At 39.5% G+C, this 12862-nt stretch overlaps 1 protein-coding gene across 3 annotated transcripts in view; it reads right to left on the reverse strand.

Moving 5' to 3' along the window:
* Positions 1-12862, reverse strand: part of MKLN1 (muskelin 1) — a 94236-nt gene that overhangs the window by 6230 nt on the left and 75144 nt on the right. For all 3 annotated transcript variants that reach the window (XM_067001431.1, XM_067001401.1, XM_048062481.2), the window contains 4 exons: positions 9668-9815; positions 8708-8822; positions 6097-6236; positions 3651-3753 (listed from right to left, as the gene is read on the reverse strand). In XM_067001431.1, the coding sequence (XP_066857532.1) occupies positions 3651-3753; positions 6097-6236; positions 8708-8822; positions 9668-9815 (506 nt within the window). The remainder of the gene's footprint in view (positions 1-3650; positions 3754-6096; positions 6237-8707; positions 8823-9667; positions 9816-12862) is intronic.

Raw genomic sequence — 12862 nt, forward strand, 5'->3', positions numbered from 1 at the left:
CAAGAAAAACAGAATGCAGCTTTTACTTGTATCTAAGGGCAATCACAGGTTCCAGCTGAAATCTTCTCTCCACCAAACGTAGAATTCTCTATGCAAATCTTGATCTCGTTGTACAACATCATCTCACTCCCCTTTAACAGGGCAGCACTGGTCACTTTTTCCAGCACCTTCATTTCTTCTGCAGACCGCTAAGCAGCAGCAGCGTTCTGGGTGTGATCCCTCCAGCATTCGAGGAACACGTTTTTAGCCTTGTATGTGATCAACTGATGTTTTCATGCTTTAATAGCACGTTTTTAAGTTAAAAACTTGGGAATTCACTATAAATTCCCATTTTGATCTTCCTTATGTCTTTAAAAGCTGCTTCTTCTGAATATCTAAACTATCACTGAAGGTACATCTATTTGTATATGAAACAGAAGAACACCCATGCTGGCAGATGTATTTTTTTTAAAATCAAGAACTACCAATGCCAGCTTTTTAGACAACTTTCATCTCCCCGTGAACTAGAATGCACAAACTTCCACGTGCTCTGGGGATCTACGCTCCTTACATAAAGCATCAGAGCTATTAATCCACAGCCAGCAAATTACAAAGATGGACTGATCTGGAAGCACTGAACTGAAGAGATCTAAGTGATTTCAAGCAGAAATACAGTTAAGGAGAACTGGATCTGCATTTGTGGGCAACAGCAGAGCTGGAGCTGGCATACAGCCTGTGGCCACTAAAGCAAGCACCCATGAGACACCTATTGCTCGCAGGCATCTATGACTTCCTTTTATAAAAATAAAAAAGGAAGTAAAACTGCCATCCCATTAACATTGCTAAAATTCACAACAAAGAAAGGAAAATCTGGGGGTATGTTCCTACTGTCAATCAGTCATGCTACTTTAAACAAAATTGGTTACTAACGCCAAAGTTAGTTTCAAGAACAGTCTGTTTATTTTCTTTGGCATCCAACTCAAAACAGCTGAAGAGACTTGCCTAACAAAGTTAGAAGAAATTACTTGTATTATAAAACAAGTAAGCCTTACCCTGAAGTGAAATTCTGCTCGTAATATCATACCCCACAGACCTGTCTCTAAGAGAACCGTAACGCAAAGTCAGGTATGAACTCAAGACAGTTTTGTCCTTTCCAAATTTAACAGCAGGCTTGGAGAGAGGGAGAAGAACACGCAGAATGGAAGGTGATTTCTTTTAAAACTTGCCACACTAAGAAGCCACACGGCGTTCAATGGTTGCAGTCCGCATAGAGCAGTACAATCGGATATATATAGCCCCTGATATTAATTACGACCATCTCAACTACAAATAAAGACAGAGCATGTAGGTGTCTGCGCCGAGATGCACAATCAAATTGCTGCTTGAAATCTGATATGGAATCCAAAAAGCCTGCGTCAGTCCTCTGGAAAGCACACGAGCTATTTGAAGATGTAATGCCAGAGCAAAAAGCCAACTCGATGTGATAACCGGAAGGTAAATTGACGTCAACTGGAAATACACCCAGTCGCTACCAGTGCGGCGGCTGGCTCCGTGCCACTGACCAGGCAGATCGGTTCCAACGCAAAAAGCTCCAGAAGTCAAAGCTTTTTTGACCAGCAACTGCTTTTTGCAAAATAAACAAACAAGAAAGACTCCCAGAAATTGTTAAATGATTTTAGGAGACCGCTGGAACCGAGCTTTAAATTGCTTGCCGAACAGCAAGCACAGATTGCAGGCCCACAGGACAGACAGAAGCTATTGAATTTTCCTTGGGTCGGGCATTAGGATTGCAGAGGAAGGGGTCGCCATATTCACCCAGTTGGTTTGAGCTACCTCCGCTCATATGCTAGATCATTAATGTGCAGAACACTAGTAAGTCCTGTGAAAAGGAATAATTAGTTATCAACTTTTTATTCTGTTTGAATCCTGCATGAAAAAGCTACTTTTACCCCAAATCTTGACTCCGGCAGTCAGGAAATTCGTTCTCACAAGGCAGACAAATTCAATGCTACAGACTGAACTGGGAACATCAAATGTAGAGAATTAAGGGACTCCCTATCCCTTACGTACACAATGTACAGCCCTAACGGCAGTTCCTTTGGGCTGCTGGGTACAGTACTAAAGGCAGAGGAGCTTGTTGGTCATACCACAAACATTTTCTTTTCCAGCAACAGAAAGGCACAAGCCGCCAAGAGATGTAGGATATCTTCAGGAGCAGCTGGCCAATGACACCCACGGCCTTCACAGACATGAGGAGGCTACCAGAACACGTGTCACAGAGGGAAAGGCAAAGCAGAGAACACAGGGCATCATCTTATGTCACAGAGGGCAGAGGAGAAGGTGAGAAGAGAGCACCAGAATCATTACTGTGTGTTACAGGTTATTGCAGGTTCAAATAGGAAGAAGAAAGTGCTATGACACTGGTAAGATTGGGGATAATTGAAGCCTCCTTGAAGTGTGCTGCATGGGAAAAAGTCTCCTTTTCCAGCTGAAGAAAATGAGGAATAATTATGTCTTTCCTATGCTAGAAATAGCTAGAAAAGGTGTGAAAGTACTTGAGATATGGGACAGGCTCAGCGAGAAACCACCGAACAGAAAACTTGCAGGCACAGCAATTGCATGTTGCATTGGACCAGAAATTTATGAAGCCTAACCAGAATTTACAACCGTTAAATGTGATCAGTAGTGTTAGTAAATATTTTTTTCCCTCCTTTTGGTAACTTCACAATTTTATGCTGTTCTTATGCAAGAAAGCTATTCCCCTTAAAATAACCCTTAAAATAACTTTTTGTGCCTGTATAAAGATAATTTCTCTCGATAAAGTAATGCAGCAGATTAAGTGATTTAATTCAGAGACCCAGCATGGAGTAACAGAGCTCATTCTAGTACTGCAATTTGATGAAAGGAGCTGTCGAATCACTTCCAAAGCGGGTAATGCACTCTCTTCCTCCTGATCTACCTAACCACAGCATCGAATGCTTGTGTATCCAGCTGGCTGCCCCAAGTTCCACGTGGAAATTAATGGCAGAGTCAAGTCAACCACCTTATCTGCCACTTTACGCTACTTCTTTAATTCCTGCTGTAAAGTGACACGTACTGCGGTAATGGAATCAAAACAGGAAGTGGGAGCAAATTCCTGGAACAAATCAAAGAACATGCCTACTGGATAATATTCAAAACAGAGGAAATAAGAGTTTTAAGGTTTAGCGAGCAACTTGCATTACAACCTACTTCCAGAAATGGATATAATCGAGAAAAAAAGTTCCTTGCCTCCCCCAGAACTATTTGATATTGACAAGCCAAAATGCAGCGTGAATAGCAGTTTCTATTCACTTTCTACCACACAACCAACCACAGACTTGTGACATTTCAGCAAGTTTATGTTTCAATTAAAGCTCCCAAAATACACACCAGTACGCTGGAATTAAAACAAAGGTCTAGTCTTCGCTATTAAGAGCACAAAACCTATTTTATCTGGATGGGTAGCTGCAAAACGCCTGTTTCTAAAGCAGTGTGATCCTTAGTGTGGAGAAAATGATAGAGCAAAGCACCGTGCACCGTCTGAGCTTTTCACACTGAATAAAAACAAAATGTAACAGGCTTAAAATCTGTGCTAGAACGTGAGAACACAGTTTACGTTTCTTTATAAGACAAGGATCGTTCATCCTTACCTCTTTTGTCTCCTCTGGGTCTGAGTGATCCACAGTTACATACAAATCATTCTGTAGGTACTTCAGTGCACTGAGAGGATCGGTCTGAGCTTTCTCTTCAAACCTGCAAAGAAGAGATACAAACCTTGAGCACAACTATTTCCTGTAGGGCTAAATACGGCTATTTCTACACAGAGCAAAACCTACCCTACAAAACTTTCAGCCAAATATTCCCAAACAAAACAGTATTAAGGGCAGCTCAGCCTCATATTTGCTAGAATGCGTGCTGTCGAGCCAGACTGAAACACAGAGGAGTGTTTTTTGGGAGCTCTAAGGGAGTTACAAGGGCAAAGTACTATGCTCTTACTTACAACAGCAGAAAGCATATGTATTAAGAAGGTGCTGTATACAAGCATGAAACATTTAGTAGAGTTAATTTTCCCATAAGTAGAAGTATGAACAGCACCTCACACGAGGAGCACGGTTCAGACAAACAAGCCTCGAGCCCTACAGCCCCAGGGATATTTACGTTCCTGACCGCAAAGGAGCCTGGCTACAAGGAAAGGGATGGAGAACGCTCCCCACCTCTGCCAGACAACAGAAGAGGGAAGAATAGGGGTGAAAAATAAGTACTATACTTTGATATCCCACCTTCGGAAAGAGAACACATGTAAAAATTGCCTATGCATCATCAGTGTTATTTTCTCACTGTCTCTGAATAAAGGGAAGCACTAACTGCTGTAAGCTCCTGAGGAAACACATGCAGCCATCTACACTCCAAAAAGGATTCTGGGCTCAGCATCCTCAGTGGGCAGAGCTGCTTCCCTACAGTGCTAAGTTGGGTGAATAATCCTAAAAAAGATGAGGTTTACCATTATCTGTTTTTCCTCCTATCACCTATCCTTTGAGTACAGTATTAAACTCCATGTTGTCGTCATCTGAATCACCAAAGTGCCTTTCCTTGAAAATAACTTAAGCAATTTTGGATTCCATCGACAAGGACCTTAAAAACCATGTTCTTGGTTACTTTACAGCTGTATATCAACTCCCTTACAAGACTGCATTATATTCATAATATACTTTAATTACCTTTGCCAGTTTGACAAGTTACTTCACGTAAAAAAAAATGGGTAACGCTGTATAGATTAAAGCTACCCAACTGATAACACAGTGGACATCTGTAGCTTAAATTTCAAAATCATCTCAAAATTCAAGGCACTTTGTCCACAGAATGCAAAGACCATGTCTGTTACCTGATATATATAACATTTTGGCAATTAAACACTACTTCTTCCAAACACTGATATAGATTTTCTTAGATGATGTTGTCACAATCCAGAGAGCTCCAGCAATGCAGCCATCGTACCAGCTCTAAGTTGGCATGTTTGGCTCCCTCCCATACCCCAAGAAATGGGAAAATGGTGCATTAAACCTCAACTTCTGCCAGACAATACGTAACAATATTTACTCTGAGTGCAATTTATGCAAGTGAAAACAAGTAATTCAGAGCTGTCTCTGGAGGCAGTACAGCTGCATTTGCATACTACCACGGGAGTTAATAAATCTCCCAGATTACTGGCAAGACTTGGATTTGTTTTTGTAGGTATCCTTATCTAATGCATCGCTAACCTGCGAAAAGCCTCATCCAGCTGCAGCAACTGTGAGTTGAGTATAGCAATTTGCTTGCTGCCTCAGAAGATACCATTAGTAAAAACTGACCTTCAACTCTTGGCAGGACCTGATAACGAAGTACTCTCACCAAGAATGCAGAAAGAGGCATTTATTGGTTTCAAATCATTTGCTGAATCCTGAGAGGTTCTAACTGCTAGAGTTTCTTGCTTAAGGTAACAACAGGAGCTTCATTTTAAAAGCTGTTGCCCCTTAGCAAATATAAGGCAGCTCTGAAACATCCTGAGTGCAAGTACTTATGAATTCTGCATAAGTGAAATCTTTCAAGCGGTTCTGAAAGAGAAACACTGATGTGACCTCACGGTGGAGGAGTCTCAGATGTGCAAAGGAATTCAGCCCCCAGACTTCATTAGCATCCTTGTGAGCTGTTACTATCTCCTAGCACACTGCTTCGGAAGCGCTCCCTTTTCTTGGGAGGTGACAGTACCGAAGCACATGTTGATGAGCAGCAGAGTTAAAACGGAATCTAAAAATTCTCCATTACTCTCCACACAATAGGCAGACTTGGTTTTTTAGTTTTAGAATAACATAGTAAAACCAGAGTGAAGTCAATGATTACAATTTCGTTTAGCCCTGCTCTACTACTTTTAATGTTGAACTGTTTTGTTGTTTGTTTTTATTTTTTATTTTTTTCTTAACTAAAAATAATCAGCAAAGTTGCAGATCACCATTTAATCAGTCAAGTGATATTTATAGGGTATTTAATTTTTAGCATCTTCAAGGGAAAAAAAAAAAAAAGGGCTTCTGAAAAGAAAAATGTGAAATCTTTTTTCTATACCTGTGCTTTCTTATGAGGTATTTGCAGTGTCTTAGCAGGTATTCCTTTGAAGGTCGACAGAGCTTCAGAGACCAGAAGTCATCTAATCTCATCTTCGGAGAGCAGGACTTGCCGGGATTCCCTCCAAACAAGTAATGAACCTACACAAACGAGAGGCAGATCAAGAAACCGACTGTTTATGTACATCCATTAAACAACGACTATGTCAACATATTTGGAGAAGTTTATTCTGGAAGGAGAACTCTCCCTTTTAGATAAGCTGCTCCATCTTATTATGAACCTCATTAGGTTTACTTTATCCCTTAGGAAATAAAGTTCTCTTGAAGTGCTTATATATTAAGATAACAAAACATCCACAAACAAGGCAATCTCTTTCTTTAGGAAAAATTTATAAGCATAAATATTCAAGTACATAACATGAGCAGAAAAGGATCCAATTCAAATCTTGTTGCCCTGTTCCAAATACCTGATGTAAACAACACAAACTGGTGGATGACCAACCTCTTTTCCAATCATGTCCTCAAAGAGGCCAAACTACCACCATCATGAGACTGTCAAAATTAAGGCACCTGCATTAGGGCCCTTCTCCACTTAGGGCGAAATAGATTGTATACATATAATTGTGAGATGATCACAGCAATCAAGACTCTCTTTGAAGAAGAAATTTTTAAGCTTGTTAGACTGAGAAAAAAGGAACTTTGTAGACTAATGCACTGACTCCAGTCAGAGCACTGTCAGTGAAGGTGCACTGCTGAAGATGTTCAAAATAAAGTGACATGTCCAGTCCAGCACACCACAGTCTTGGGAGATGAAAATAGGCCTGCATCCCCCTCAAGTCCTGTAAGCTCCAGACAACCTTAATCTGTCTTGCAGACAAAAATATTTCCATCTTCTCTGGAAAGGCAGATTTATTTCACCTTAATACAACAGCCTAGCTGGAAGATGTTTGATACAATTACTACGTGAGGAACAACAGGGAAAGATCTACCTGAATAAAGAGTAAAACAAAAAAGGCAAAACTGTAATGCTAAGAAGAGCTGAGAAAGGAAAGCACCAAATCTTATTTGGAGTCAGATGTCCCAACCATTGCTGTGACTGATCTTCTATCAATCCAGAGACACCAATCACAGAAACACTGACTATGGCTGTATGCAGAGTTCATTAGTTTGAAGGTAGCTCAAATGAAGTAGTCTTTAACAGCCTTTCTGAGAGTTTCAGATGCAACATCTTTGAAATGCAAAACTATATTTGCAGAATGAGGCAAATCTCAAGGAATGTGGAAGTGTTAAAAAAAAAGACGTAGTTTCTTCATTTTTTTTTTCTTCACATCATTTCGTATTTCAGGCTCTGAACTGCTGATATTAAACAGACACAAAGGGTCTTCAAATTCTGAGGTTCAAGAAGCTTAACAAGCTACCTTTCTACACAGCTTTAAAAATAATCACTCAAAACAATGTATTCTACATCCCACTGATGTAGGCTCTCCTTATTTATATCAGAGGAGTTTAGAAAGGTCATTTGAACAGAGGTTTCTAAAAATAAGACTCTTCAAAACAAGCACATCAAACAGCTCTTCAGACAAAGCTGGGCAACTGCCACGATTTAGAAACCTTCAAAATAATTTACAGAATTTTGCTCTCAATCTCATGGTACTTTACACTTCAAGGATGGAACAGTATTTACAGCCTACCACTAACACGTGCAACGAAGACGAACAACACAAGTTCTCCAGACATTGCACCCATTCTTCCTCAAATTCCCCCCTCCACCTGCAAACTTTCCCATATTTAATTAACATCCTACGGAATGATAATTATATTTGTCTTTTTCAGTTCAGGCTGTTTTAAACTGGGTAAAACAAATTATTATGTTTAATCACATAATATCCCTGAAATTTGAAGTAAATTTGTCACTAATTTAAATTCATAGATAATGAAATTACAGAAACCTAATCCTTGGGTTTAGGTTTTTATCGGTTAACTTGCACAATGCCCTAAGTTTACTCATCAGTCATGCATACACTATAAACAATTTTAAGTATAATTAAGCATGTATTTGTCCATTAAAATCAGATAGTTCTAAAGAATGATTTTTGCTTCTGACATGCTGGGGAAGGTAAGGCACTTGCTACAGCAGATTCTTCACAGAATCAAAACAAAGTGTTCAAACACGCTTTCTCACAGAAATGTAGAGTACTTGGAAGGATGAATGCAAAAGTTTTGTTTTTTTTCTTTAGTTTAAAGAAAACTCCAGTTGCTAGCAGGTTTTTAGATCCAGCCCCGGAAGATAATGCACAAAACTTCAGGTGTTTTCAAGTATGAGAACAGTCAGTAGCTAGCTGCTGGACAAAATCTGTAGGTTTAGTAAAATTCACTGCCTGCACTTTGATTGCGTGTAGGAGCCATCACATTTCATTTGCACTGACGGGAAAAGTACCTTAACTGCTTGTTTCAAAACACAACAATGAGTTAACTGAAATTTACCCACCAGATTAATCCAAACAGGAACATCAGACAAAAAACTGTATTAAGTCGTACTGCCTGCGAAGAATCAACCATGCTGGATGAGCAACAAGAGTGAAATCATTGTGTATGTATCTAAACCCTCATACCTTGTGCAACTCGTCGTACACCAGTTGATGGGCAAACCTTGGGCAGGGCTCCTCCTCCTGAAGGCTTTTACCTGGATTCTCTTTTGCTGCTTGGTCATTTTTATAGACACAAGACCTGCAATATATAACAATAAGTAATGATTGATAGTACCTCGGTGGTATCTTCAGATGTTGCATTACTTGGTAGCAGAACGGTCACTATGAAATATTTTTCATTATGGAGAATAGCATCTTGGACACATCAGAGATATGGGAAACCTAGGCCACAAACTTTATCAAAACTATGATTTCAATCACTGATTTCCATGCAGAATTAAGTTTTTTTCCAACTGAAGACCCATTTTTAAAAAACAGCACACATGCCTTCAGAGTGACTGGCCTCATGTTAGAAAGAACTTAAATACAACAATGCTGCCAGCTCCAGAAAGGGGTAGTGGCAGCCAATTACCAAATACCATATAGCAAATAGATGGAGATGTTTTCTCAGAATACAAAATCTAGCAGCCACCTGATGAAATACTGAATCCAGACAGGAAAGAGCCGATAGCTCTAGCATGAACTTTTCTCCATCCCCATTCATAAAGGGAGGAACGGTTTCCTTCACTTCTAATAAACAGTACCATGTACGCTGGAATTAACAACTTCCATTTTGACTGAATTTGTTGCACTGACAATGAACCCTGGCCTTGAGCATTTCCTACAGGAAAAATTTAATATAAGGACTTACTTCTCCTCCATCCTCCAGTAAAGGAAGAGCTCATACAGCTTCCCCCTTTCATGTGTCTTTTTTCTAAAGACTCTGGGAGAGGTGCCTGAAGGGAACTCAGTTGTCTTTAAGATTAACAACCACTGCATGGTTATAAGTAGTTATTGAGTTACTTGGGAGGTATGATCGTGTGGGATTGCTTTCTAAAGAAACCCGCGTGGAGGTTAGAAATAGTACTCCTTTCATCAACTTACCAGCTGTTCCTCACAATGTCATAAATCCAGAAAGAATTCCTTACATTCTCTTCCCGCTTCTCCTTGTCTTTACTGAGCCCTGACAAGACATGGATTTCATTCAGTTCTGGATCAATGGTAGCCCTTTGAGTGAAACCTGTCATTGGAACTGACAAAAAGAGAAGTTACACACTAAAAATGCAGGAGTACACAAGAAAGGATCCAAGCACCAGACAAAAGCATTTTTCTCCCTCTGAACTTCAGCACATTTTCCGATTTCCATGGTGCAAGCAGGAGATTTCATTTAACTAACTTCTCAGTATTCTGGGATAAAGAGCATCTTACATCTAACCTCACTACCTAGTTCCCCTATTTTCTTCTTTTTAAGTACTTTCACCTCTTCATCTGTCACATAAAACCAATTCCAATGGACTGAGTGAAGCCAAGCCAGTATTTTTTTTTCCTCTTTCAGTATTCTTGTTAACTGCCACAACTTAAAACTGAAGCAGCACATCTCTAAAAGAGGAGCTGTGTAGAAGTCACCAAGCAAACAATTTACTTCTCGCGTGTGCCCTCCAAAACCACATGAGAGGGACCAGAGCAAGAAACGTCACCCAGAAGCTGACTCCTTCCTTCCCCCATAAGGGTAGGTCCTGGGTAACTTTGCTCATTCCTTTCCTCTTTGTGATGCCTGGAGGCACAGAAAAAACATCCAGAGAGCTGCTGTTTCCTAGGGCGAGATATGGACAGGGCTTTGGGAAACTCTGTCTCCAAAATTAGAATAAAACTGCATTGCAATAGAGCTAGGCAATCCCTGCAAGATATGAATGGAATAATTATTATTAGCTCATCTGTAAAAGGAAGCATTGATTCCCACATAACTGAAAAAGCTGGAAACTCAAAAAAATTCAAGATGAACTCACAACTACATAGCTCACAGCTTTGTGTTGCTTCTTTTAGGAAAAATATTTCAAGGAAAGGGTTGTTTTGTTTTTGGTATTTTCTGAATACTTATGGTATAATTATCAGGCTATTCTTCTGCTCCACCTTCAGGTTCAGAAGTATGGTGAAATACTGAGGATTCCAGCAGTTTTCATCATAATTCCCCGAAAAAAGGTCAGCAAATTTGTTTGGCAGTCCTTTTTGTTTGTTGTATAATTCCCATTTCCTGTTTCCCTAGGCAACCATCCTTCCAAAATGTATTTGTGAAGAGCACGTGATCTTTGTTTACAGATCCTGTTTGTCTCATTTCTCTTTCTGGGTCAGTTTACAAAGGCTGGTAAAGGGTCCTGGCCTCCGATCAAGATTTTGGCATGAAAAATTCTCAGAACTCTTGTATTTTGCAAATTCTTCCCTGCAATTAACTGTGAACGACACACACGGCCTAGAAAACAAGCCCTGTGCTAATAAAGCCGTTTAATATCGCTGTTTAAGGATACACAAACCGGTATTTTGTAAGCCTCTTCTGTAATAGGTTTTGGTCTCATGCTTCTCTGTTTTCATTTGGTGCGCCAGGAAAGTAATAAATGTCAATGTAAAAATTCTGGGCAGCATTTGGTTTTCTACAGCATAAGCCCTTACCAAAATCTTTAGTAAAGCCAAAAAATAAACATTTCTTAAAATGCTTAATTCTTATGTAAACCTAAGCAGAAACTGAAATATATTGGGGTATTTCATTTTCAGAGCCCTGTTGACAAACTCCTTGCTTATTGTTTTTATGGAAAAGCCTTCAGAGCCCTCATCAGCATCAGCCTCCCTGTTTTGACCTTCAATTTTGCCATGAAGTTTAAAGGAAAATTCATCCGGTTTATAAGCAAATTGGTACAGAGCAGAGGAAAAAAAAAGCAAGGAACAATGCTGGCACAAGAACACCTACGTACCTTGTTTGAGCTGCAAAACCACAAGGAAGCTTTTTAATCCAACTAAAGAGTACTGTGAAAGTCACCCAATAAAGAAATCGAGAGCAAAAAGACAATCGAAGACCAAAAATCGTTAATTTTTAGTAAGTATCATGTAACGTGTTTCTTTGCATAGTCAGGGACTGAATTGTTGACCCAGAAGGATTAAACTCAAGGCATATTTGAGATATTTTTGGCAGGAGAGCCATCTAAATTTGATCAGCAATGCTAATGTAGATGGCAAATGTCTATGCAACCCTATCTGCTGCTTTGAACATTCGAGACCATGCCGTGTTTTTAGAAAAAAAAAAAAGCATGCAAATCTTCAGAGCATTAATACCTCAGGCTCACTGAAATGAAAATTATTATAATCATGAAGAATATGGTTAGCATATTACCATTGATACAGAAAGCATATGAAACTCGTCTACGGAAGTCTCATCCCTCCTCCTGAAATATCGTTAAATAAATGCATTTTGTATCTAGCTTATGCTTGATTTTCTGAAGCTGAAATTATTATTTAAATAACGAAGGAGGGAAAAGTCTCCAAAGTTCAGTGCCTCTGTTTTTTAATCTTGGTAATAAAATATGATTCATCTGCAGTAACTGCAATCAAAACCAAATTCAAGTCAAGTAATTCCGAGCTTCCCTCAGCAGTACATTAATCTCCTCTTGAGACTGTTCCAAATGCAGAAAGTCTAGAAAAAAATTATACCCAAAAATATATATAATATGGATTTAGTAGGGGCCTAAGACAAGGAACAACTTGCAAAAACTCTGACCTTAGTAACTGTATAGAAGTCATACTGAAGCAGTGCCTTAGACGACACAAAGCTGGAATCCAGTCTTTTGCAGAAGACAACCAAAAGTTAGATGCAATATAATTAAACAAAACCCCCACAAATTTGATGAACAAGTCCCTAAATATAAATCAAAGGAAATAAGGCAAGCTACTACACAGTAGGAGGGAGATGCTGCGATACTTTAAAGACAACAGAAACATCAAAAAGATGTTTGCCAATGAATTCCGACCCTTGATAGAGCAAAAGGGCTACAGAAAACGAAGAGTAACAAACACTTCCACTAGGGGGTAAGAGAGCTTCATCATTTGCAAGTGCAGCTGACTTGCAGTCGATGCTGGATGGAATTCAAATCATTGAGGTCAGCATATTAGAGAGGGACAAGGGCTGTAAACTTGCGAGAAGTCCCCGTGATATTTAGCTAATAAAATGTATGCTGGGATGGAAATCTCGTTTCGCATGCAAGACGTTAAATCGAACCTGTAATGGATTGCTTAGGATGTTTGGTTTTTGTGTTT

This window comes from Anser cygnoides, chromosome 1, assembly GCF_040182565.1.
Source record: "Anser cygnoides isolate HZ-2024a breed goose chromosome 1, Taihu_goose_T2T_genome, whole genome shotgun sequence".
Taxonomy (NCBI): domain Eukaryota; kingdom Metazoa; phylum Chordata; class Aves; order Anseriformes; family Anatidae; genus Anser; species Anser cygnoides.